At 28.2% G+C, this 26,547-nt stretch overlaps 1 protein-coding gene across 1 annotated transcript in view; it reads right to left on the minus strand.

The window, feature by feature from the left end:
* Positions 1-338: 338 nt before the first annotated feature.
* Positions 339-26,547, minus strand: part of LOC129960704 (uncharacterized) — a 58,903-nt gene continuing 32,694 nt past the window's right edge. The window contains exons 7-29 of the mRNA XM_056074271.1: positions 24,925-24,975; positions 23,831-23,887; positions 18,237-18,451; positions 14,762-14,869; positions 14,171-14,266; positions 12,550-12,603; positions 12,030-12,086; positions 11,520-11,573; positions 11,307-11,360; positions 11,094-11,147; positions 10,883-10,936; positions 10,672-10,725; positions 10,462-10,515; positions 10,251-10,304; positions 10,041-10,094; positions 9,829-9,882; positions 9,618-9,671; positions 7,628-7,681; positions 5,906-5,989; positions 4,306-4,353; positions 3,445-3,600; positions 3,197-3,352; positions 339-483 (exon numbers count right to left, since the gene is read on the minus strand). Of these exons, the coding sequence (XP_055930246.1) occupies positions 444-483; positions 3,197-3,352; positions 3,445-3,600; positions 4,306-4,353; positions 5,906-5,989; positions 7,628-7,681; positions 9,618-9,671; positions 9,829-9,882; positions 10,041-10,094; positions 10,251-10,304; positions 10,462-10,515; positions 10,672-10,725; positions 10,883-10,936; positions 11,094-11,147; positions 11,307-11,360; positions 11,520-11,573; positions 12,030-12,086; positions 12,550-12,603; positions 14,171-14,266; positions 14,762-14,869; positions 18,237-18,451; positions 23,831-23,887; positions 24,925-24,975 (1,716 nt within the window). The 3' untranslated portion in view covers positions 339-443. The remainder of the gene's footprint in view (positions 484-3,196; positions 3,353-3,444; positions 3,601-4,305; positions 4,354-5,905; positions 5,990-7,627; positions 7,682-9,617; positions 9,672-9,828; positions 9,883-10,040; positions 10,095-10,250; positions 10,305-10,461; positions 10,516-10,671; positions 10,726-10,882; positions 10,937-11,093; positions 11,148-11,306; positions 11,361-11,519; positions 11,574-12,029; positions 12,087-12,549; positions 12,604-14,170; positions 14,267-14,761; positions 14,870-18,236; positions 18,452-23,830; positions 23,888-24,924; positions 24,976-26,547) is intronic.

Here is a 26,547-nt window from a genome sequence, read left to right on the forward strand (position 1 = left end):
GAATGGAATGAAATTTCACATTTACTGAAAAAATGACATTTAAGAAACAGAAAAACATTTATTGGCTCAAGTGTGATGGCTACAAGTTTTAGAAATTTATGATGAACTTGCTTCTTTACAAAAGTATTCGGAATAAGTGTTAAATACACAGAATGGAATGAAAGTTCACATTTACTGAAAAAATGACATTTAAGAAACAGAAAAACATTTATTGCCTCAAGTGTGATGGCTACAAGTTTTAGAAATTTATGATGAACTTGCTTCTTTACAAAAGTATTCGGAATAAGTGTTAAATACACAGAATGGAATGAAAGTTCACATTTACTGAAAAAATGACATTTAAGAAACAGAAAAACATTTATTGGCTCAAGTGTGATGGCTACAAGTTTTACAAATTTATAATGAACTTGCTTATTTACAAAAGTTCTTTAATTCATCCTGTTCTATTCATTTCCCTCTCCTGCTTCCGGTTCTTCATTTTCCCTGCAAAATAAATAAATAAATAAAAATTAAAAGACATATATAAAAGGTAATTGGGTAAGTCAAACTAATTTGCATTCTTTATTTATCTTAATTTATTTCACAATTGCAAAATTGGAGTTTTGTTATCAGTTTTTCACTCAATTCTGAAATTTTGTAAACTTCTGTATTCTTGAAAACTTTAAATAAATATAAAGTTTTATAAATTTTATCAGTAATCCATTTGTTCGATTCAATTTTGTTTCCATGAGTGTGGCGCTACATGATTATTTCTAATAAGTGTGATATATTAAAATCCAAGAATAAAAAAATAATTTAACTAGAGCATTCTACTTTATATTACACTGATAAAAGTGCATTTATAAATTTTTATTCAGTTCTTTGGAATTATATCTATCTATCTGTGAACAAAATAATTCACAATTGCAAGTAGCTGCGGTACAAGGCCTCTATAAGCAAATTCTAAAATTCTAATAAAATTTCGTCATAATCTTAAAACAGAATTATAAATAAAGATGAAAAAGTAGAAAATAATTAAAATATAACTTCACACATTTTTCATAGTAAGAAAAAATAAGCTTATCATTATTTTTAAACCTGTCTTTTTCTTTAATTACTTCAATATTTAAAATTATACATTTTCATTAAATTACTTGTAAATAACTTAATAATGCATTGTTTGGATTTATTTCGAAATTGACATCTGTTTTTTCTACGATTTTTTTACTTAACTTCCCCATTTGAAACTCGCTAATGGAAATGTCAAGCACGTGTCTAAACGGAAACTTAATCTCAGGCTGCGAATGGGATCTGAAATGAAATCTCAACTTCGCAGCTCAATCTTCCTGCAAAGAAAATCCCTCATTCTGTCACTCACTCATTTTATATGTCAGCAGCATTCTTTGCTTTAAACGTATTTAATGTGAACATGTAATACTCTTTCTCCGCGATATTTAATATTATTCATAATTCAAAAACAAATTCATTTTTTTTCTTACTTCCCAGTCTTTCGTTAAATAAAAAATTAATTCTTTAATGAACATAATCCCATTGCAGATAACGGTGACGTATTAGAAATCCATTCCCTTAACTTACCCATTTCAAGTCTGCGCTAAGAAACTCTTACGTGCATTCACTCATTTGCTCCATATGACCAAAGCATTCTATGTTTTAAATATATTTGTTGTGAAAATATTCATTTTCTTCATTTGGGAAATTGAAAACTGATTATAACTTAAAATTACAACTTTTTCCTTAATTTCTCACTGTAATTTAAATAAACTGTTTTTTACAATATGCTTAAAGCATATAAAAATGTATTAAACTGTTAGTAAAGTGGTTTAAACTCTATGTATGTTTTCTTCACAAATTTCGTTAATCTTTTAGACAGTCTAATTTTAAGAATTCTCACTTAAGATTTCTATTTCATGCCTTATAGATACACCACTGGGAATATTCAAGAGTTTACTGCAAAATGTTCGAATTTCTTCCCGTATGAAATCTAAAGAAGCGATTCAAAGCAACTAATTATAGGAAATAATTAGTGTTTGCTCTTACGATTCAAGATACAGGCAGCAAGAAGCTGATTTCAACCAAAATCATTATACTGCTGATGGAGCCTATTAACATCGTAACGACTTTTTCAACAAACAAAACATACAAATATAGGAGGAGGTGAAAGAAAATCAAAGAATACTCCATGTGTTAGTGATTTTCTCTTTCTTGAGATAAAAAATTATTATTTTTGGATTTGCTAACAAAACTGGTGTATTTTTATTCGTTTCTTAGGAGGTAGTAAATTCTTCCTTTATTATGGCTTGTGAAATCTGCTGATAAATAACCCGAAAACAAATTTCTTCAAAAAATATATTTTAAAAATATATAAACACTAATGCGCAGCACAGTATAGCATTATCGTTTAATTTAAGTACAATATGTTATGTTAGCAAAACTACACTATTGTATTTTTGTTTTGATTTAAGATAAACACACTTACAAAAGAATGTTTAATCTTTCTCGAAAGGGAAGTTAATCTTCCGAGCCTTCAAAATGAATACAAAAGACAAATAAATAAATAAATTCTTTGCACAGATACAATTTATAAGTTCATATCTATTTACTGTTATTTTCAGTAGAGTAAAATATTGTTTTTTAATGCAAAAGAAATTCAGTTCTTCTAATATTTGAAAGATCTCAATGAAAACTCCTCAGCCAACAAATTAACTCAAAACTTAGCCCACAAAATAATCCAAAATAATTTAAAAAATGAAATGCATACTTTGCTTTTTTTCAATGGTTTAAATTTTTTTTCTTCCGATTTTCATGTAAATTCCACAAAAGTTAATTAACCGGGAAAATTTCAATCAGGTAATAACTTCGTTTTGAGAAAAAGCATTAAAATTTACTTATTCCCTCTAAACCCATTCAATATTCATTTTAATGTTCATATTTATATTTCATTCCAATATACATATATGCAAATATTTTAGAGATAAAACGTTAAAAAAAACTTTCATATGTCGGCAATTGTTTGCTTATTTCAAAATTCCCCATCCCCTTGCCTTTAAATGATTAATTTCATTCCTGCTTTAGCGCACATTGAATTCGAGAAAAGTATCAAGAAAACTGTGGTTAGCTATGAAATGGCCATCACCGGCCATGCTCCTATCCCTCCAAAAGAGGTACATCCATTAATAACCTAAAGCAAGAAATTTACCTTTTTGGAACATCTTGCTCTGACTTTGGACAGCTCGGAGCAGCAGGATTAACTGAATCTTGTGATGGTTGCTTGTGATGTGATGCTTCAGCGTTTACAGGATCTTTTGACGGATCCGATGTTGGTGCTTCTTTATTTACAACGACGCTTTTAAATCTATAAAAAGAAACCTTGCTTTATATATAATTTGATGCTCCTATCCCTCCAAAAGAGGTACATCCATTAATAACCTAAAGCAAGAAATTTACCTTTTTGGAACATCTTGCTCTGACTTTGGACAGCTCGGAGCAGCAGGATTAACTGAATCTTGTGATGGTTGCTTGTGATGTGATGCTTCAGCATTTGCAGGATCTTTTGACGGATCCGATGCTGGTGCTTCTTTATTTACAACGACGCTTTTAAATCTATATAAAGAAACCTTGCTTTATATATAATTTGAAAAAGTAATTTTAATTAATAACCGTAAAACTAGAATTTCATGTGTATTAGGGTTGAGAGAAGTAGGCTTCTAGAAAAGAAATAATTTTCAATTTATGTATCATTTAACTTTATTAATTTTATTATTTAACGAATCTGTAATGATAACTTGATTAATTAAAAAAAAATTCGCCTTATTAAAGACATCTTCAACCATTTATTCTAAATTTTTTTAGAAAATATTTTATTTTTTAAGGATACATGCGTATACATTGATACATTTTATATAAATCTTGAATGCAATGAGAAATTCTCTCTCAAACGACACAGAATTTGTAAAAAAAAAAAAAATATTCAAAATATTTAAATGAAATTTGATTTTAAAATTAAATCATCCAACCAATAAAAAAATTTCTTATCTGAGCAATAACGGTTTAACGGTTTTAATAAATGTTAACAGCTTAACGGTTAAAATGTTTTTTTCAAACTGTAAGCATAGCAGTAATTATCAGTTTTCATTTTATTATGTGTATAAAGTTTAAAAGAATTGAATTCTAAATAGGGTTACAACTTCCTGAAAGTACCTGAAGCTACATGCATTTTAAGAACATCGACATAAGAAAATATTAAATAATAATATTTCATTGTTATAATGTTGATTTAAGATAAAAATAATAGCAAACTGTTTTTACCTTTTAGATTGTGGAGCTTCTGAGTCGTCGGTCATTCTAAGCTCTTTTCTACGAAAGAAAAAAAAAAAAAATACAAAATTAACGATATAACAAAATTCTTTACATAGGCTTTTTTTTCTAAAAAATTAATCTTTTAATGTTTCTCTTTTAATCTGTTAAAACTATAATTCTCAATGGAGTATTATAACATTGCTTTTTTTAAAGTAAAATGAAAGTTTTTGTTCAAAAACTCTTTAGCAGAAAACTTTAACTAATTAAAAAAATCTCGAAACATAAAATACATTCCAAGTAGTATAAAAAGATTCGTTATTGTAAATTACAAGTTATTTTCGCAAAAATTAAAACACCTGGATCACATCAATAAAAATTAGATACTAATATAGTTTTGATAAAAAGCTTTAAAAATATATTTACACTTCTGTACCCATTTAATATTTGTTTTATTTAACAATATATTTATTTTACATTTACATTACATATTTGGCATGTATTTTATTTTAAGAATATAGTACTAGTTCAAATATTATTTTAATAAATTAATCGTTTTAAATCTTTGCTTGATACTTCAGAATTTATTGAGGAAACTTGACGGCAAAAAATTTTAATTTATACTTCCATTCTATAAAAATAATTATTACTTTACATGTCTACATTTAGTATAGCTTTTTATTTATTTAAAAGAGCCATTATCAACTAATAACTGTAAAATAAAAATTTCACATATCTCATTTTTTCGTGAAATATTTTAGTGTTTCTCAGCTATAGACCAAAACTCTCTTCTAAAGCATATTTTAACTCTTTATTTAATGTAATTTACTTTTCCCCATTTCTGCTTATTGTGCATTCCTATATCTATAATAAGCAGAATGATACTTCGGAGAGCAAGGGATGTCCTCCTGTTGTTTGATAACGGATTCTAAAACCCTCCACGTTTTTGCGCATGCGTTAGTATGGGATTAATTCGTCAAAATAGGGGTGAGAGGAAAGATGAAAGGAGGGGATTTTTACATTTAACAATAAAATAAACTCGGATTACTCGCAGATTGAATTAAAATAATACGGTCAAAAACGACATGATATTCATATACACGTGAAAAAAAATGAGCAAAAAAGTATCTAAAAGAGCGAAAATCAAGGTCAGAGAATGAAGAAGAATTCAAAAAATGCGCTCATCCTTCCTCGTCTCTCCCCATAATGAGATAAAGTGGTCGTCTCAGAATACTGAAACGAACAATATCTCCTGTTATGCCTTATTGTAGCGAGGGTAAATAGCGCCAAGGTCACAGTATGATTTTTTTTTCTCCTCTATACACTTTGAGTGTCCTTCCAAAATCAACTGGCATTCCGAAGCTTGGCATTATTATTTCTTATTTTCCTTATATTTCTCTTTAAAAAATGGCTTTATAGAGAAATGCCTAGTATCTTTAATGCCTCATAATACCGGCATCTGTATCCTGCTTGTCCCCCGATTTTCAATGTCTTTGTACTTAAGTGAAAATTATTAGACAATGCCATATAAACAAGAAGAAACGGAATGAAAAATATAAACTTTTCAGAACTTTACTGTTCTGAAATATAAGCATATAAAAGAGTTTCTTGCCTGGACGCAATAACCTTTTTCAAGTGAATTTTTAGCTCATCTTGAGGAGGTAACTGATGTGATTTTGTCAGATCTTCACATAGTCTAGATTAGAAAGAGTTATTTTATAACAAAATATTACAATAATTTTGAAGAACAGTGGATATTCTTATATAATTAAGTCTTAGAAGCCTGATTTTCCAAATTAAAATTAAAAAAAATATGAATGTATTCATGCAGTAAACATGTAAAGGGGAAAAAATCACAATGCATAATTTATATTTATTTAGAAAATAAAAGCAGGTATCAATTTTGATATTTTGGCGTTAAAGCCATAAATACGCCATAATAATTGTTAATGTAATGCGAAGCATTTTTTTTTTTTTTGTTGTTGTTGTCGCATAAAGAAACTTTACATTCCTTGCAACTTCCAGAGGTAAGCTGTCTACAATTGTTATACTTATATTCTATTATTTACATTTATTTATTTCTCGAAACCATAAATACCTTTTCATGTCCAACACGATCATAACGTACGTCAGGCGAGGGTAGGAATTGTGGACCTGACCGTGCTTTTTTTGGAGGGGTCTGGGGTCGACTATTGGTATTTGGCCTTCTCCGTTTATTTTCTGACCGACTTTGATACCGGAATAAAGTGTCAGAAAGCTCGGTTCTGAAGTCGGATAACTTCATATTATTGTAGCTGGTTGGTATGAGCGAGGATAGAACCTGGGACCTTTTGGTTCGCAGCCGAGTAACAAAACCACAAAACAAAAGCAATTGCCTATATTTCGTAGCTGTTTACTGGCTTATAAGCTCTTCACCACATTATCCTTCTGAGATTTTCTGACATTTTGTACAGTACCCAAGCATTTAACACAGGCGTGCCCAGGAGGTGATAGAACAATCTCGTTGTCCACTTTCTTGATGTGATTCGGATACAATATCGACCAATCTCTATCAGATCAACGCCTCCCATGTGGCCTCTTTTATGACAAATTCGACACTTTTTGTCCATGACAAGTTAGTGGGAAAAAAAGTGATTTTTAATCTTTTTCATTAAATCTGTTTTTAATTTAGGCATTCTGTATTTCATGGGACATCTCTTATAATTTGCTTTTACTTCAATTTTTTATCATTATCATTACCTCCAACCCTAAGGAATGTTAATTTAACAATAAAAGCTCTGCAAAAAAAAAAAAAAAAAATCATTGAACCTCCGAATTTCAGGAATCTGCCATCGTTTTGCAGACAGCCGACAATGATTTTTTATGCCTTATCTTTGGATGATCAAAAACAAAAATACTCAGAATCATATTAAACATACGAATACCGGCACGTCGAATAGCCTAGTTGATTGATTATTTAGATTACCTCAAATTAGAAAGCCGCAGTTTGCATATTCTAGATGGGCTTTGTAATTTTAAACCAAAGGCCTTCATTCTTAAATTCATCTTCTGCATTGAGATTATATGTCAGACATAGCAGCGAACAAAGAATGTTTCAAAAGTCTCGAAATATAAAACGCATTGTTTAATTTTAAAGTTTATAAAACTGTTTCTTCTAAATTGAATTCAAATTTCTCAAAAATTACCTCATCAGGAAATGGATTACGACTGCCTTAGTGTAAAAAGTAGCCAACATATAATGCAAAAATTAAATTCTGATATAGGATAAATTAAATTGCGGCAAGTTAACGTTTTTTTTTAGATAGAGATGAACATGCTATCAAACAGATTTTACCCTTTAGATGTAGAAGGTTGATCTTCTTCCAATAGAATAATTTCTGCGGATCCACTACAAAAGAAAAATAATTTAAGTATTAAATGTCGAAACAAATTTCTTTGTATGGGCTATGTAATTTTAAATCAAATGCCCCCATTCTTAAATTCATCTTCTGCTTAAGTTTATATGTCTCACATAACAGAGAGCAAAGAATGCTTGAATTCCTATCCACCCTCCTGCAATTTATGTATGCTCTAGCCCTGCTTACAAGGCTAATCTTCGACAAAAACATATATTAGTGCGTCGGGGCAATTATGTACAAAACTATTCAGTCATAAAACTTTGAACTTGAAACATTTAATTATATATAAATTTATAAACTTGTTCGTTGAAATATTTCTTAGCTTACCCTAACCCTTTCTCCGGCCATGAGGAATATGTTTCCCACCAAATTCATCAATCTTTGCATGGAGTTATGTAAGCTCGCATAAGTTTTGACCAGCTTTTCAATAAGACCGAAACTTAGATTCTTTAGTTACTTATTTCACATAAAATGGCGTGTCTTGATTTGTTACTTAGCTATTAATTAATTAATAAAGAATTTATTTAATAAGCTAAATGAATCACTTTTCTTTCTTAGAACCTTTTAATATACAAGGACTAGTAAAAATTGGCCTTTTAAAGGGTCAAGCTGATTCATGAGATTAAACATCTAATTAGTTGCCAATTAATGAAAGTAAGACAAAACGTTGAATCGGAATTATGTTAATTTTAAGAAACATATTTATGCGGCAATAATGCATAAAATGCTTTATTACCTGGTGACAGGAGTATCTTCATTTTGAAGTTATATATTTTGAAAAGAATCAGTAAGACTACAAAAAAAAAGTTGTGTGACTATATATAAATTATAATGGAATTACTTTACTCCTAAATATTCGCGTGACAAAAAAAAAAAAAAAATAGTCTCATTTTTTTGAATGCATAAATATTTTGTTTTCTCGAAGCATGGCTATTCTGATCAAGAGAAACTTTAAAATGTATGATATATCATGAATGCAAGTAAGAAAAGTTCATTGCTAAATGAAAGTATTTTTCGAAAGCGAAAAGAAGTCATCCTGTACCAATTTAAATATTATTTCTTTTTGACTATTTTTCTCTCTGGAATAATTTGCTTTTATTTTAAATCAGAAGTAATTTAATTGTTCGAATAATTCAAAATTCTTGTTAAAAATATCTAAAATCCACAAATCTACTATAAAAATCTCGAGACTTAAAATATATAATTTAATTTTGATTTTTAGAAAAAATAATTCTTCCAAATTTAATGCAATTATTTCAAAAATTAACACAACTGGAGAGGACTTACGACTGCTTAACTATAAGGAGAAAAAGCATATAGAGTAAAAATTAAATCCTAACATAAGAAAAATTAAAATGTGATACTTCGATATTTTTATTTTTATTTGCGATAAACAAGCTAAAAAACAGAATTTTCCCCGTAGAAGTAGAAGGTTAGACTTTATTCCTCTCTACGTATCTCTCCAACAGAAAAAATAATTTAAGAAAGAAAGGTCGAAACAAATTTCCCTTTTTAAGCTCAGTTTTTTAAAAAAAATTAATGAATCAAAAATTCTTTTTTGCTTTTATCTATCTCTTTTTTAAACTATTCTTACCACTTGAATAATATGCCATAATTTTAAATCAGAAGAAATTCAACCGTTTCCTATGTTTGAACGCTGTCGTTGAAAATATCTGTGACCTACAAATCTACCTAAACTGCTTAAAAATCCTCAAAATATAAAATACTTAAAAATTTTAATTTTAAAGCTTGGAAAAAATATTTCTTCTAAAGGATATGCAATTTTCTCAAAAACTGACTTACCTTAAAGAGGTTTGCGAGTGTATACTAAAAATTAAATTCTGACAGAAAAAAAATTAAATTCTGATACTTTATTATTTTTTTTTATTTTGATTTGAGCTAAACAAGGTAGTAAACAGAATTTACTGTTTAGATGTAGAAGGTTGAGGTTCAAAGTTGTGATGTCCTTGTATATGTCTTCTACAAAAGAAAAAAATAATTTCAGAAATAGATGTTGAAACAAATTTATTTTAATAGGTGTATTTTCTTAATTCTGACAGAAAAAAAATTAAATTCTCATACTTTATTATTTTTTTTATTTTGATTTGAGCTAAACAAGGTAGTAAACAGAATTTACCGTTTAGATGTAGAAGGTTGAGGTTCAAAGTTGTTATGTCCTTGTATATGTCTTCTACAAAAGAAAAAAATAATTTCAGAAATAGATGTTGAAACAAATTTATTTTAATAGGTGTATTTTCTTAATTCTGACAGAAAAAAAATTAAATTCTCATACTTTATTATTTTTTTTTATTTTGATTTGAGCTAAACAAGGTAGTAAACAGAATTTACCCTTTAGATGTAGAAGGTTGAGGTTCAAAGTTGTGATGTCCTTGTATATGTCTTCTACAAAAGAAAAAAATAATTTCAGAAATAGATGTTGAAACAAATTTATTTTAATAGGTGAATTTTCTTAATTCTGACAGAAAAAAAATTAAATTCTCATACTTTATTATTTTTTTATTTTGATTTCAGCTAAACAAGGTAGTAAACAGAATTTACCCTTTAGATGTAGAAGGTTGAGGTTCAAAGTTGTTATGTCCTTGTATATGTCTTCTACAAAAGAAAAAAATAATTTCAGAAATAGACGTTGAAACAAATTTATTTTAATAAGTGAATTTTCTTAATTCTGACAGAAAAAAAATTAAATTCTGATACTTTATTATTTTTTTTATTTTGATTTCAGCTAAACAAGGTAGTAAACAGAATTTACCCTTTAGATGTACAAGGTTGAGGTTCAAAGTTGTTATGTCCTTGTATATGTCTTCTACAAAAGAAAAAAATAATTTCAGAAATAGATGTTGAAACAAATTTATTTTAATAGTGAATTTTCTTAATTCTGACAGAAAAAAAAATAAATTCTGATACTTTATTATTTTTTTTATTTTGATTTGAGCTAAACAAGGTAGTAAACCTAATTTACCCTTTAGATGTAGAAGGTTGAGGTTCAAAGTTGTTATGTCCTTGTATATGTCTTCTACAAAAGAAAAAAATAATTTCAGAAATAGATGTTGAAACAAATTTATTTTAATAGGTGAATTTTCTTAATTCTGACAGAAAAAAAATTAAATTCTGATACTTTATTATTTTTTCTATTTTGATTTGAGCTAAACAAGGTAGTAAACAGAATTTACCCTTCAGATGTAGAAGGTTGAGGTTCAAAGTTGTTATTTCCTTGTATATGTCTTCTACAAAAGAAAAAAATAATTTCAAAAATAGATGTTGAAACAAGTTTCTTTTAATAGGTGAATTTTCTTAATTCTGACAGAAAAAAAATTAAATTCTGATACTTTATTATTTTTTCTATTTTGATTTGAGCTAAACAAGGTAGTAAACAGAATTTACCCTTTAGATGTAGAAGGTTGAGGTTCAAAGTTGTTATCTCCTTGTATATCTCTTCTATATAAGAAAAAAAATAATTTCAGAAATAGATGTTGAAACAAATTTATTTTCATAGGTGAATTTTCTTAATTCTGACAGAAAAAAAAATTAAATTCTGATACTTTATTATTTTTTCTATTTTGATTTGAGCTAAACAAGGTAGTAAACAGAATTTACCCTTTAGATGTAGAAGGTTGAGGTTCAAAGTTGTTATCTCCTTGTATATCTCTTCTATATAAGAAAAAAAATAATTTCAGAAATAGATGTTGAAACAAATTTATTTTCATAGGTGAATTTTCTTAATTCTGACAGAAAAAAAAATTAAATTCTGATACTTTATTATTTTTTCTATTTTGATTTGAGCTAAACAAGGTAGTAAACAGAATTTACCCTTTAGATGTAGAAGGTTGAGGTTCAAAGTTGTTATCTCCTTGTATATCTCTTCTATATAAGAAAAAAAATAATTTCAGAAATAGATGTTGAAACAAATTTATTTTCATAGGTGAATTTTCTTAAAATTTAAATTAATTAAAAATGCTTCTTTTTATTTTAACCATTTTTTACAACACATATTACTTTGAAAATATGCTATATTTTGAAATCAGAAATTGAATTGTTAAAATGCTTTAAATTTGTCATTGAAAATATCTGTAATCCACAAATGTGGCTGCATAAAAAAATCTCGAAACATAAAATACGTCGTTTAATTTTAATATTTAGAATGTATATTACTTTTAAATTTAATGCATTTTTTTCAAAAATTAAGACAATTGTAAGAGACTTATGACTGCCTATTTGTAAGAAGTAATATGCGTAAAGTGAAAAAATTAAATTCTGACATAAAAAAAAATTAAATTCACGTGATTTTTTAAGATAAACATGCTAGAAAACATATTTTACCTTCTTGAAGGTTGATCTTTTAGTTGTTTTTGGTTAACGATCAATACTGAAAATTCTCTATAAAAGAAAAATATTTTAAGTAACAAATGTTGAAACAAATTTATTTTCATAGGCTCAATTCAAAAAAAAAAAAAAAAAAAAAAAAAAAAAAATTATACATTTTAACCTTTTGTAAATACTCTTATCACTTCAGTAATATGCTATTTTTTTTTAAATCCAAAAATCAACAGTTCCAATGTTTGAAATTTCTTATTGAAAGTATCTGTTACCCACAAACCAGATTACCTAAAAAAAATCTCGAAATATAAAATTTATTCTTTAATCTTAATGTTTATAAATAATTTTTCTTCTTAATTCAATTTAATTTTCTCAAAAATTACCACACCTAGAAGAGGCTTATGACTGCCTAATTGTAAGAAATAACATGCGTGAAGTGTAAAAATTAAATTCTGACATAAGAAAATTAAAGTCATGCACTTCAATGATTTTTACGACAAACATGCTAGAAAACATATTTTACCCTTTAGATGTGGAAGGTTGATCTTCGTCAATGTTGCTATCATCTGATGAATCTCTTCAAAAAAAAAAAAAAAAAAAATTATGAATTAAATGTTTAAACAATTTTTTTTGCAATTATTCAATTTTCAGAAACTTAATTCAATAAAAAGATTTCCTTTTCCGTTTATTTTAACGTTTTTTTTCTCTATTTTTTATCCCTGAAATAAAATACAATTTCTTAAAAATCAGAAAAATTCAGTTGTTTCAATGCCTAACATTTTCCGCTGGCGACATCTGTAATCCACAAGTATAACTACCTAAAAAATCGAAACATAAAATGCGCTCACGGCTTTATTTTAATGTTTAGAAAGAATCTTTCTTTTCAAGTTAAAGCCACTTTTTGAAAAACCTCTTATACTTAAGAAGTATTATGCTTTATTGTAGAGATTAAATTCCGACATCTCTATATTTTTTTACCTTAAATTAAGATAAACACAATAAAATGATATTTTTTAGAAGTAGAAGGCTGATTTGTTGATGCCCGCAAAGACTACTACAAAAGGAAAAAAAACAAAAAAACACAGAAATTAATGAATAAGCATAATTTTTTGCATAAGCTTAAATTTTTTCTTTATACTCGTAGAAAGGAAATATTTATTTTCGCTTTAATATTTTTTTTTAATTCATTCGACCTGGAATGCAATACTATTTATTTACAGAAAAGGAAATTGCAACTTCCTAAAGATTGAAACGATTCGTCAAAAATATCTGTAACCCAGAAATTTGATGTGATCTATCTTATCTAGGATCCTAGCCCGGCTTCCTGCCCTTGTATAATCGCAAAGTTCAACTTTCTCATTCTTTAAAACAAACAAAATTAAAAAAAAAAAAAAAAGATTTTCATTATTTTTTTTATAAAAAAAGAAAGACAAAATCTGGAAATATAGTTAATCAGAAATAAGTATATTGGCAAATGAATGTTCACGAAATTTACTTATTGATAAGTATTCGAGCTTGTTAGTTTCGGACATTAGTCATATCTTTTAAAAACAGACTATGTAATAAAGCGTTTTGGCATTTTCTATAGGAAGAAATAGAAATGCATTAGATCAGTACCTCTACATCTGGTAGGTGACTTTTCTGTGCAGACTAAAAATAATGAACCAAGAGATAAGACGCATATTTTAGTATCCAAACATCGAAAATGTGCGAAAGCGAAGTCAACTTGATGGATTTTCTTTTGGTACTCATACACTGCACACATTTGGTAAAATTTCATTAATGGAACTTTAATCCTTCAACAACGAAGCAAGATAACCACTTTGCAAAAACCTATTTCCAAATTATTAGTTCAATCGAAAAGACAAATCCAATAAAATCTTACTTTCAACAGACTTAAAAATAAATGAACTCAAACTTCCATTACGACATATTTCAGATTTATAGCTATCAAATAGCTAGAAATTGATTTCCAATTTCTCAATTAATGAATGCCAAAAAAGAGTTTCCGATTAGTGATACATAAACTAATGAGTTAGAAATATTGCAACATTTTAATAATTTTAATCCAATTATAATTTATTAATATCCTTTGCTTTTTAATCAAAAATTGCAGTGGAAGAAAATAATGCTTAAATACTTACATATCCTCAAAAGCCTCTTTGTGGTAGTACTCCAATACGTTCGAAGGCGTTCTGAAATTTCCGATCGGGATTCTAAATACATCCCGATATCTGTTCCTGTATGTAAATAATAGTGCAAGAACTTAAGTACTGAATCACAGAACAATTAATCCAACATTGTTTATTTGAAAGGATAAATTAGCACACTTTTTTCAATTTTTCTTATCATAAAACAAAACAAAAAAAAAATGTGCTTTTTTCTTATCATAAAACAAAACAAAAAAAAAAATGTGCTTTTTTCTTATCATAAAACAAAACAAAAAAAAAATGTGCTAAATTTCTATTACAGTAATTAGGCACAAACTTTGCATAGTTAAATATTGTTAGTATGCATATATTTATATACATGAAACATATTATTACATAACATTTTAAAAACATATTATTTATTTTTCTGAAATATTTTCGAAATTAACTGAATTTCCAATTTTTACTTTTTGATGTTTTTTATTCATGTGGTGAATTCTTAATATGGTTGACGTTATTGAAGCAATTTTTATAATTTTACAATCTCAATGACCTGTTGAGCATACATTATCAATAAATACTTACTCTCTATCATATCTTTCCTTCATTCTACAGAGATATATTAGTTCACTTCTATCTGCAGGCATTTCGTTCCGAATTCCATCTTGAATAGCTTTTATGCTATACTTCTTCCTAAAAATGAATATAGGAATTACAAAGAATGGATCACTAAGAGCTCATAAAAGGCCATTCAACTTAATTTGTACACATTATGAATCCTTTAAAACCAAAATACTAGGTATAATCTAAAAACCAAATCGAAATTCTAAGATCAAAGCGTCCTTTATGATGAATCCCTTTTTAATCTTCGCCTTTCTCTTCGTTAATTTTTGATATTCTTCTTTTTGATAATTTATATTTAATTTGAGTTGCAATTTCTGTTAACAGAGTTTCTCTTCGTTCCAATTAACCAAATAATTTTCCATCGGATTTTTATAACTGCATTCTCATCTAATATGTCATAAAAATAAGCGAACACAGAATATATGTATAATTTTATACATTTTATCTCTCGGCATGTTATTATTCAAATAATTTTTCAAAGTTGAAAATCTTTGTAAACGGCTTCATCTCAATATCATTTCTTATATGCTTGTAAATTCTGTAAATATTTATTTTTTTCCTACTGTAAATATTTTGGTACTTAAATAAAATTCCCGCAACATGCCCACCAAACTGTTCAGTGGCCAGAATGGTTACGGATATGGGGGTATGAGACGCTGTCCTGTCTGGATAATATGCGCTTGTATAAAATTTGACAGGTTTCATTTGTTTGTAAATATGGAATTGTTGATTATTATATTTATTATTATTTTTTTGCTTCCCGAGGAACTAGTTTTAAAATTTAGTACACTTACATATTCTCGATAATCATCCTTTTTTTATTTTCATATTTGCAAAGATTATTTATTAGTTAAATGATTAATTCCATGCTTGTACTATATTCTGATATTGACTTTCAGAAAAAGTAAATGCCCTAATTCGATAACATTTATAGTAAATAATAATTAATTATATAATATAAAGTAGATAGTAATTAAAATTTTTAAAAAATCATTTTTTTTTACTTACATATAGCAATAAACTTTTGAAAGAATATTTTTATTGGCTCTTCATTTTGTAATAAAATAATTGTTTAAATAGTTACAGTTTTTTGTTCCATCAGTGAATATGGCATCCTTTTTCTTCAAATTTTTAAAATATCATTAGACTTACTGCCACCTACAATTAAATGATTTAAAATCATAAAATTTTTTTAATGTTTTTTTTGTTTGTTCTCATATTGGATTGTGTCAAATAATCACGGTAAATATTTTTCTTGAAAATTATCACTGAAATTTCACTTGCAGTGCATTGAATAATAATTGTAAAAATGTTGATGTTGAAGAACGTGCACTACTCATTTCAATTTATTTTGTAACTAAAAGTTACTCATGACCAATCGAAGATATTAAGCACAGAAATTTTATTTTTGTTATGATACATAATTCTAAAATAAAAAGAAATCTAGTAATTAGTAAATTGTATGAATATTTCAATCTATTTCGATTTTAAATTGAATTCTCTTTATGTCATGACCTCAAATTCCGTATTAAATTCCAACTCAAAACTCTGATATGAACAACGTGACATTAAAGCCAAATAATTTGCATGCAATTACTATTTTTTAACTATACAAGAAAGCATTTTTAGAATATATCCCATTATTCTAAAACGTGATTTAGTGGTGAGGATGGAATCCCATCTGACACATTAAATGCAATCAGAACAGAGGATAAAATTTCGAGTATTTTGAAGAAAATTTAAATTAAACGGTGCGTAGAAGTAAAGTTTGGGGGGGGGGTAAAAATTACAACTCTTGATCAGGACAATCGCATGGAACCATGGATTTCAACAAGATCGTCCAGCAGACATTTGGTCAACATTTCATCCACTCTGCAAAATGAAGTTATTCAATTTTTAGTGGCATAAGATGTTGGAATTCAAAAATTGCATCTACGAATGGACACGCACCAGAAAACATTCACTGTTATTGACTCCTTTATAGGATTAACAAAAGTTTCTCCGCATCCTCTGGTGTGGTTTTGCTTATAGATAATGTACAGCTTTTCGCACACTGAACAAATCGGCAGGGTATTGGTAGAGATTGTTGGCGTATCCACCATGAAACCTCAATTTTTCATCATATGACTTTGAACTGTTTGTTGCGCTGAAAAATTCATTGAAAAGTCGCCTTTTTTACTCGGATTGGAAAGTCAAGGGTACTTCTCGAAATTGGTTTCAATCAGAGACAAACAACTTTTAAGAACAAGATATCCACCGCTTAGTATCTATGTAGGACAAGTACTTAAGTAATATTGGTGATTATTTTCAAAAGTAATTTATTTAAAATTAACGAATCATGATTTTCTAATTTGAGATACGGATCCATAAGCGCACTTTTAACCTAAATTGACGGCCTAAACGAACTCCAATGTTGTGCCTTGGAAATTTGTAAAGAAAGCTGCTGCCATCATTGGTTTGGTCTTATCATTTGACGATAGTTAAAAATTATCAAAATAATCCCCGGGCATCTTCAAAGCTGGACTTTAAGATGGCTAGACTAAATCTGTGATATTGTACCAAGCCCCTGGTTGCATCTCATTACAAGCCTTCAATTGAAATCCAGCTTACGATCATGATATATGTTAGTGGTTGTTTGAGATCGCATATTATATGTAGACAAACATGAACCTCAAGCAGATTACCTAATATAGGTTAAAAAATAAAATGAGTAATACTTTATATTTGAAGATAATTTTTGGCAAAAATGGATTAATGATGATTGTCTTGAATTACAATAAATTTGAGAGTGAGAAAAGTTAAAAGAAACTTTATTCTGGGTTTCACTATTAGTCCTGCTATGAAACATAATTTTCATATATTTTGCTGAAAAAACAGTTTACAGACTGAAAGCAAGAAGGGGTATTTCATGGCCTGAATCAAAAACTTTCATTAAATTGAATTATACAGTCGAAAAACATACCTATTAGTATATTCAAACTATCACTAAGTCAAGTTTCAAACTAAAGAGAAGTTACATTTTATATTAATACAAGCAGCATAAGGTGATCATTTCATTCTCTGTGAATATTAGTTGTCTTTTATTTCGGTTGTTTCTTCTATGAATTCTGATTGATTTGAAATGATTCTGATGATTATATCTAAACATCAGAAATAATAATTCATAAATGAACTTCTCCAAGGGAATCAAGTCAAATGATATCACATTTATCTCCAAATGTACCTGTGTGTTGAGTCATATATTATCCAACTGCATTAGTCTAAAACAGTAAGTTCACTCTCTTATTTCTTAGGTAGAATGCTCAATTGCTTACAACATTTAAATGATATTTAAATTAAATAGTGAAATTCATTTGTAAATTTGTTACTTATGAAAATATATTTAATAAACAAAAATCAAAACATCATGTCTTTAGAATTTTCGATTCTCACTTACCTTTTAGGTTTTAGAAAAGCTTCAACTGATATACCATCGAAAAGGCTGTCATCCGTGAGAGGCTCCGGATGCCAATCATTATAATTGTAAATATTGATATTTTGTCGGTGATGATTTGTTATCCTGAAGATCTCCCGAGCAAAATCTTCCCTTTTACAATGTAATTTAATTATTTTTTTTAAATACCTGACTTCTATGTTCAGGAGAGGTGAGGACTGAAAGTAGAAAGAAATACACAAGGACAGATTGATTAATAGGATTTTTTGATGTCTAATATTCGTATGTCTAATATGACAAAAAGAAAAAAATTGACAAATAAACTTTCGTGATTACTTATAATTTTATCAAAAACATGAATAGAAAAGTATACTTCATGTGTTTTTAAGGTTGTTTTGTTTCCTTTATGAACCTTTTGTATAATGATAAACCAACATACGATTGTATTAGTTGAGGGAAGAAAATCATTTTAATGGATTTATAATCTTCAATGAAACTAATTCTGAAAGGCGGTAATCGATTTTGATAAAGCAATTACAGTAAAATTAAGTTGTTCTGCATTTCACCATTTGAAATGAAAATTCTATGAACAATGCAGCAAAGTATCTCCATTACGGCTGTTCCGATCTTTCTCAAACTTCGATGTTTTAATATCAGTTTTTGAAAATAAATCCAATTAATCGGTATCATGACCATGAATCATGGTTCATGAGGAATCATGATGCAGTAAATCAATACTCACAATTAATTTTTGATTTTAATGCTTAAATTGATGTTTATTTGAAACTTTTATCATTTGTGCATTTGGCAGAATCTCATCTATCAAGAACGAAAATGGGGCAAAATTTGATGAAAATGTAAGTGCTTTTTTTTCATTTCTTTGTTTCTCTCCCTCGTTCATAATTGTCGTTAATATTTCAATTAATGTTTTCATGTTTTAATATAAAAAATACTTGCTTCAGGCATGTCATTTTTTAATAAATTGTCTTCTGTTGCCTAAAATGAAATGATATCAACATATTTTTATTCAAATACAATAAAATAATTCAGTATGTTTTATTTTCAGTTATATTTACAATTCAAGGAAATTTTTTTATGCTTTATTCATTTTAAAAATAATAAATATCTCTCAGGTATAATGGTAAAGCAACTTTATAATAATTTTTAATACTTTTTTGAATTAAGATTAAATATCGCACAAATAATTGAATCCCAAATGTATATGTTAGACAAACACGATAAATATTATTTAATTTTAAACACGTTTTATAGCATTTATCATATTAATTAATTGATGTATTAGGGTCCAATTAAGATATTAAGTAAGTTGTTTATTATTATCCTTAAATAAGGCACTTATTTAAGTTTGAAATTTGCAACAAATATACTTAACGATGTATTCGAATGTTGCTATAATTATAAAGCATTTTTTTAAATTTTTTTATACGCGTTTTTTGTCTAAATTTCGCAATGCATTTCAAGAATTTATCTACGCATGTACAGTGTAAAGCTCAAAACTATGTTTGTTATAAAACTCGATTTAAATTAAAGTACTGTTTTTTATTTTTTTTATTTTTGTTCTAATGATTTCCCAAAAACTCCGAAAAATCTTAACGCTTTGCACTCGGATCATTTTGAAGGTTTATTTATTTATTTTGATTGTTAAAACTACCTACCTAGCGATAAGAAAATATAGATTATTTTTTCGGGGACAAGCAATTATATATATATATATATATATATATATATATACTTTTCGAAGCAATAAACAAGTGTTTATATTAGATGAATAACTATTCATCAAATATCTTTTCCGAGGGTTCCTCATTATGAATTTTTTTAATATTTTTGCTGCCGAAATTGGTATTTTTAATCTTTGCAATGTGGCTGCAGGCAGCCAGGTGAGGGAAATCCCACCGAAATATAAAATTATTCTTATTAAATCAAATTAAAATGTAGCTTTCTTTAGTAAAAATAGAAATATTATGTCTTTTGACGAGGAATAGAAATATTATGTCTTACGAGCAGCCAGCGACTCCATACGGGTGTGGTGAAAGCTTATAAGCCACTGGACAGCTACGCTACCCGGCAATTACTTTTGTATTGTGGTCATGTTACTCGGCTGCGAACCACAAAGTCCCAGGTTCTTTCCTCGCTCATAACTATCCCCTACACGGGAATAAATTCCAGCCTTTTCATTGTGGACTGTGGCGCCGCTCCTGCATCATTACCGTATACAGAAAAATTCAAGGTCGGATACTTTTTAGACAACCCTCGTATATAACGTATGTTATGCACTTGTTTTAACACAGATGGTAACAACATGAATGAATGGTGAACTGAAAATTTATGTTAAATTCTTTTTCTGTGAATGAAAATCTCTTTCCTTTGCTTTACGGAATACAGGAATAGATAATGAAAAATAAATCAACCCCTCTTACAACGCTGACCATTAGTGGCAATTAAAATTTCAAAACTAATTCAAGTGCTCGATCGGTCTTGATAAAACTTCTGAAAATTATCGAGCTTTAATAATGATCGAATTTTCATGATTATCGAGAATCAGTGACGGAAATATTTTACAATTGGATTTCAAGTCATTGTTTCACATATCAATAGAAAGAAAGCGGATTATTTTTATTTTTATTTTTTTAACCTGCGTGCTTTTTAGTAGTACATTTTTCTGGTTTTATATCTTTTAAAAATGCTCTTTTCAAATTTCAAAGTATGTTTTTTTATTAAATTATTTAATATTTATAATAAAAATTATTTTTAATGGATAAAATTTATTACTTCTATTTATTTCAGTTTATATGATTGAAAAGTATGATGAGCTTTGTTCAAATTTCCACACAGGTTAAATTTTTTTCTTCCCTTTTTTTTTTTTTCATTTATGTGGAGGGTTTTTTTTAATTATTTTTTTTAACTATACAGTATTTTGAATTGTTTAGTAAAATCCCGCATTTAATTTACTTCAGAATTTTTTTGGAATTCTCCTTATTATTATTTTGTTTTTAAGATAAAGATTATTTTATTGGTAAGTTTTCAATCTATAACTGTCTTTTATATAATCCCTTTTTATATCATTTCCCCCCTTTATTTCAATTTTTCTTATTTTATTTTAATTTTCAGCTTTTTTAAAAATTTCATTTCGAAATTCATAATATTCCAAAATATTGAAAGGAAAACCTGAAATGATTTCTAAGTTCTGAAACGTAGCGTTTTGAGTGTTGATTATTTTTTCGTTTAGTTTGTATTAATAATAATATATAATGGCGTAATTTTTCTTTTATTTCATCATATTGTTTCATAGTTAAATGAAAATTGGAAGTCATTTTCTAAAATTTTTGATGTATTGCATCATTCTTCCGTAAAGAAAATTAACTTCATAATGTTATTGTTTTTGCTTATCCCCTTTGGATTGAACTCCAATTACTCCAAACCAAGTAAGAAATCGAGGGAAGAGGGGTGCAGTAGCTTCTGAAGGTAAGGACTCCCGAGCACCCGAGTGCAGAAGTCTGACTTTAGCTCATATGAAGATGACACTCACACACTCGCTTGCACAACTCCGTTTTACAGTTAGGCTCATTCACACACCTCACTGATAGAACACAGGGTGGAGAACAACCATGCCCGAGCCAGGAGCCGAAGTTGGGACGCCCACATCACGCGCTGGGCCACGTGATGTGCTACCCCTAGGCCAGGACGCCGGCCGCACTACATAATATTTCTTATTTAGGCTTCTTTCATTTCGGAATTACTTTTTTTTTCTCTTTTTGATTTTTGAAATAATAAATTGTATGAAAGCCTCTTTATTTTTAAATACCTAATCCACCTAACGTTAATATTCTAATGCATACTTAAATTAACTGTGCTAATGATAATTTTAATGTAAGAGTAAAAATTTATATCATTCATATACAGAATTAACTTTTCAAGACATTAGAAGTAGATTTTAAATTGTAATTTTATCAAAACTACTTAAATATATTTGTTAAAGGCATTATTCGTTTTTTTTTTCCTTTGTGAAAGAAACTGACGTTTTCTAAACCCGCAGTCAAGGAGGGAAAATTTTTAATGTACTACACTATTGAAAAAATGGAATATGATAAATTGTAAAGTGCAAATATTGCTTTGAAATTGACACGTTTTATTAAAGGGATTTTGACACAACTAATTATTTTTAATTTTTTTTATTAAGAAAAGCACGAATATTTTTATTATATAAAATTAAAATTCCTTTTGTTTGGAGTCGTTATTTTTTTTTTTTATTTGGAGTTTCTTAAGTTAAGAGATGTTATTTATAACTTGTAATAGCAACAAATAATGAAATCACTAAATGTCGATGTATGTTGGACGATTTATCGCAATGATGAAGTCCGTTCATCGATTAGTCTATATATACAAACCTGTCCTTCTTACCAAGATCGAATATGAATGGTTTTGAAAACATTCATTTCGTAGACGTCATTCTATTAAATATCTAAATAATGGATTATTTTCGAAACTATGGGTAAAGATCAAGGTAGAATCAAAAGAATTTTCAACTCGTTTTCATTTCGTTTTATTTTTCAATAATGAAGGTCTACTGAAAAATTAAATTTGTGACTATAAATAATTATTCAGTTCACCCAAACAGAAAAATTATTCTAAACTGAAAAGGACAGACAGAATAAAGTAGAAATAAGGATAAAATAAAGCAGAATTAAGTCAAAAGGAAAGATTATATAAAATTAAAAAAAAAAAACAAATAAATTTGAAATATGCATTTGTTAACAGCATTATAAGCAAAAAAAAAAAAAAAAACGAATTAGTTAAATGAAAATATGAAGAATTCTATGCCCTTAATAGAGATTTTAATTAATAATTTCAGTTATTTATATTTATTCAGTTATTTTTTTAAATTTAAATGTATTTAACGACCAAATAAAATATGGGACTAAATTTTTCAAAATTTAAAATTAAAAACTTTTTTTTCAATAATTTCAATAATTTGGTTCTCTTTGCTGTGTGAGCAGAAATTAGGAAATCAGATCAGGTATCGTCCTCGAAATATATTCTCATTTCACAATCACATATTCCCGATTCAAAATAGTCATCGTTTCGCCTAAAAGCAGGAAATAAATCTACTTTAATTTAACTGATGTGTTACTCTAAATTATAACTTATTGCCTGAAATGTGGATTGAACCTCGAAATAGAAACAGAATTCGGCCATATAGCGTTAAATCTATTGGCATATATATCTTCCTGCCGTCGTGATGTAGAAATATGAGTTGTGATCAGAAAGTTTGGAGTCGTCATCTATCCTTCTCCATCGCCATGTCGCCATTTCTAAAACTCATTAAAGCTATAAATGATTTTTACAATTTATTGGATACAGAAGAAATTCTTTCTTAGATGTATATGGTGTGATACGAAAGACTCTAAGGAAGAAAGTTACAAAAATATTTTACAGAATAATAGAATCTCAATATATAGAAAATAATTTACGGATACGTAATATAATTTTTAAAAAATTCGTTCCTTTCCAAAAGAATTAACATTTTATAACACTTTAATCTGCCACAAACATAGAAATGATGAAAAAATACTCACTTCGGTAGTCTCACAGGACCCACCGTCACTGTTTGTTAATACGTCTAAGAGCCGAATCTGAATAAATTAAATGAAAATGTAAAGATACGTGCCCGAAAATAAGAAAATGTAATATTTTGTACTTAATTTTATAATTTTAAGGGATTATATGAAATGTAGTTTTAAATTATACGAAATTAAAATCGGTCACTAATTAAAAATATATATATTAAAACTAATGATGTATTTACTCTCGTCCTTATCCTGGTGTGATAAAGCTTAGGGTAGCATCTCTGCGTTCTTTTCAAATGACCTCATTTCTTTTTGGAAAGCAAGTTAAATCGCATTATTGCATTCTCAGCAGTAGCAATTAGCAAATTAGAAGGAATGTTACGCACATGTCGGTGTAACATATCTTTAAGTTCCACCAAATTGTTTAGATTTTCGCCATAAACAGTGCCTTTTAGATAACACACACTGAACATGCTTCGTAATAGGTTTCAGAAACGATTAAACACATTTGAAACATGCGCCTTCATGCCGTATTTTGCTTAACAATATTGCATACAGCGCCATTTTTTCCCTGAAGGTGAGTTTTCGATCTTTTTTGGCAGAAAAAAAAATTCGTATTACCTCGTTTAAACTATTGCCAAGTTCGATAATATTTGGTCCAGTAGTTTTCCTTTAATGACCATTTCAAAGTGAAACTTTAATTATAACCAGCCTGTATATAGGCAGCATTTTTATGTGGTTTTAACATGTGCGGTGCTACGACTCACACCTGATATTTGGTTTATCTATCTAGTTAGATGATTCCTTCTTTGCTATCTCTTAACTATAGTAGAGAAAGGGTCATCTAATAAGATAGATGGTTTGGTTCACTTACATATTATCCGTATCGCACAGGCGTGTAATCAGGCAATCAATGTGTTAAATGAAAAGGATTAGGAAAGAAATCTCTCAAAACTTTTATAAATTAATAGAATTTTCACTCTTTGGAAAGTAATTCAAAGATACATGATAGAATAAAAAAAATTCATTATTTTCTTAGAGAATTAATATTATATGACACTCTATTCTGCTATTATTATAGAAACAATGAAGAAATTACTCACCCGGCCTGAATCATTTACAGCAGCAGCAGGAAATAACACTGTTGCTTCAGACTGAAATTGAATCAGCTTTTTTAGTAACATTTGTAATAGTCATTTTGTTTTCAAATTAAGAATTTTAAGAACTAAATAAAATATATGATTAAATTATATGAAATAAAAATCAGTCATTATTTTAAAAAAAAAATTAAAATTAATTATGTGTCTTAGGAAGTTAAATGATAGCAGCTGAAGAATCGTTCTTGTCATCCAACCTCATTTCGAAATTGCATATTCCATTTCAAATTAGCTCAGTTGCTGATAAAAATCTGGACTTCTAATATTATTTAATTGATGTCATAACTACAAATTATAATCGTTCGCATAAAGTACTTGAAACGTAGGTTCGAGTCCAATTTCTGCAGTAAATTTGGATAAAAGCCCGGAATATTGCTTGGGACAAAATGTTCCCCCTGTGTTGAGGTGCTGAAATTTGAAATGGAAGCAGTTATTCCAAGTGTCGTCATTTGCCTATAATTTAACAGACGAATATCACATTATTTCTTTCAAAAATTCTTAGATTATTAAAAAAATTTTTTTGGAAATGTAGGATTACATGTTGGAATCAATATTATTCACTTGCTTTTGTTGAAAAATATTAACATTAATTATATATTTAATCTCGTCTCCTTCTGCCGTAGTAGAAAGTCGGGATACAATTCGTATTCGTTCTCATAATTTAACCTCATTTCAAAAATAGTTAATCAATTTCAAAATAACGATGATATTGCTTGGAATCGGAATGTATGCTTATCTAAATATGACTGGTGTTTTATTCTAAAACGTGAATTTTCGAATGAAATTTAGGGGCGCTTCTGAATTCCTCAGAAATTCGGCCAAATAGTTGAAGAATAATCCATCTGTGATATGAAAATTTGAGATGGAATCAGCCATTTTGAGTTATCTAAATGTGACTGATTTGTAATTCTAAAACGTGAATTTTCGCATGATTTATGGTCGCGTCTAAATTCCTCAGAAATTTGGCGAAATACGCGCCAAATAATTGAAGAACAATCCTATGCTTACCTATGCTTCAAAGACAATAATTTTCTTTTCTCTTTGTCAAATGACAATTTTTTACCGTCTATATAAACCTGAATTCTAAAACAATCACATGGTTACTTTCAAAAATACTGAAATTATTGGTTCATTTATTCTGATCAGGCTTCTGGTGTGATAGGAGGTAAGGGTAGCAGTGCAGGTAATGTGTTCGTCGTCTAACCTGCATTCAAAATTACATAGTCCGTTTCAAAATTACTCTTATGTTGCTTAAAATAGAGACGTGTTGTGGTGAAAGCTTATAAACCAGTTAACAGCTACGCTGCCCGAGCAATTGCTTTTGTATTATGGTCATGTTACTGGACTGCGAACCAAAAGGTTCTAGGTTCTATCCTCGCGCATCTCAAACCCGCCACAGTGTGACTAATTTTATTTAACTAATTGTTCGCGTAAAGTACCTGAAACGTGGGCTCGAGCAAAATAACAAATATATCGGATAAATGTGCGTTAAAGTGCTCTGGAGAAATGTTTATCTGCTCTTGAGGAGTGAATATTTGAGATGGGAGTGTCGTCACACCTCTATAGTTT

Source organism: Argiope bruennichi, chromosome X2 (assembly GCF_947563725.1).
Source record: "Argiope bruennichi chromosome X2, qqArgBrue1.1, whole genome shotgun sequence".
In the NCBI taxonomy this organism is placed as follows: domain Eukaryota; kingdom Metazoa; phylum Arthropoda; class Arachnida; order Araneae; family Araneidae; genus Argiope; species Argiope bruennichi.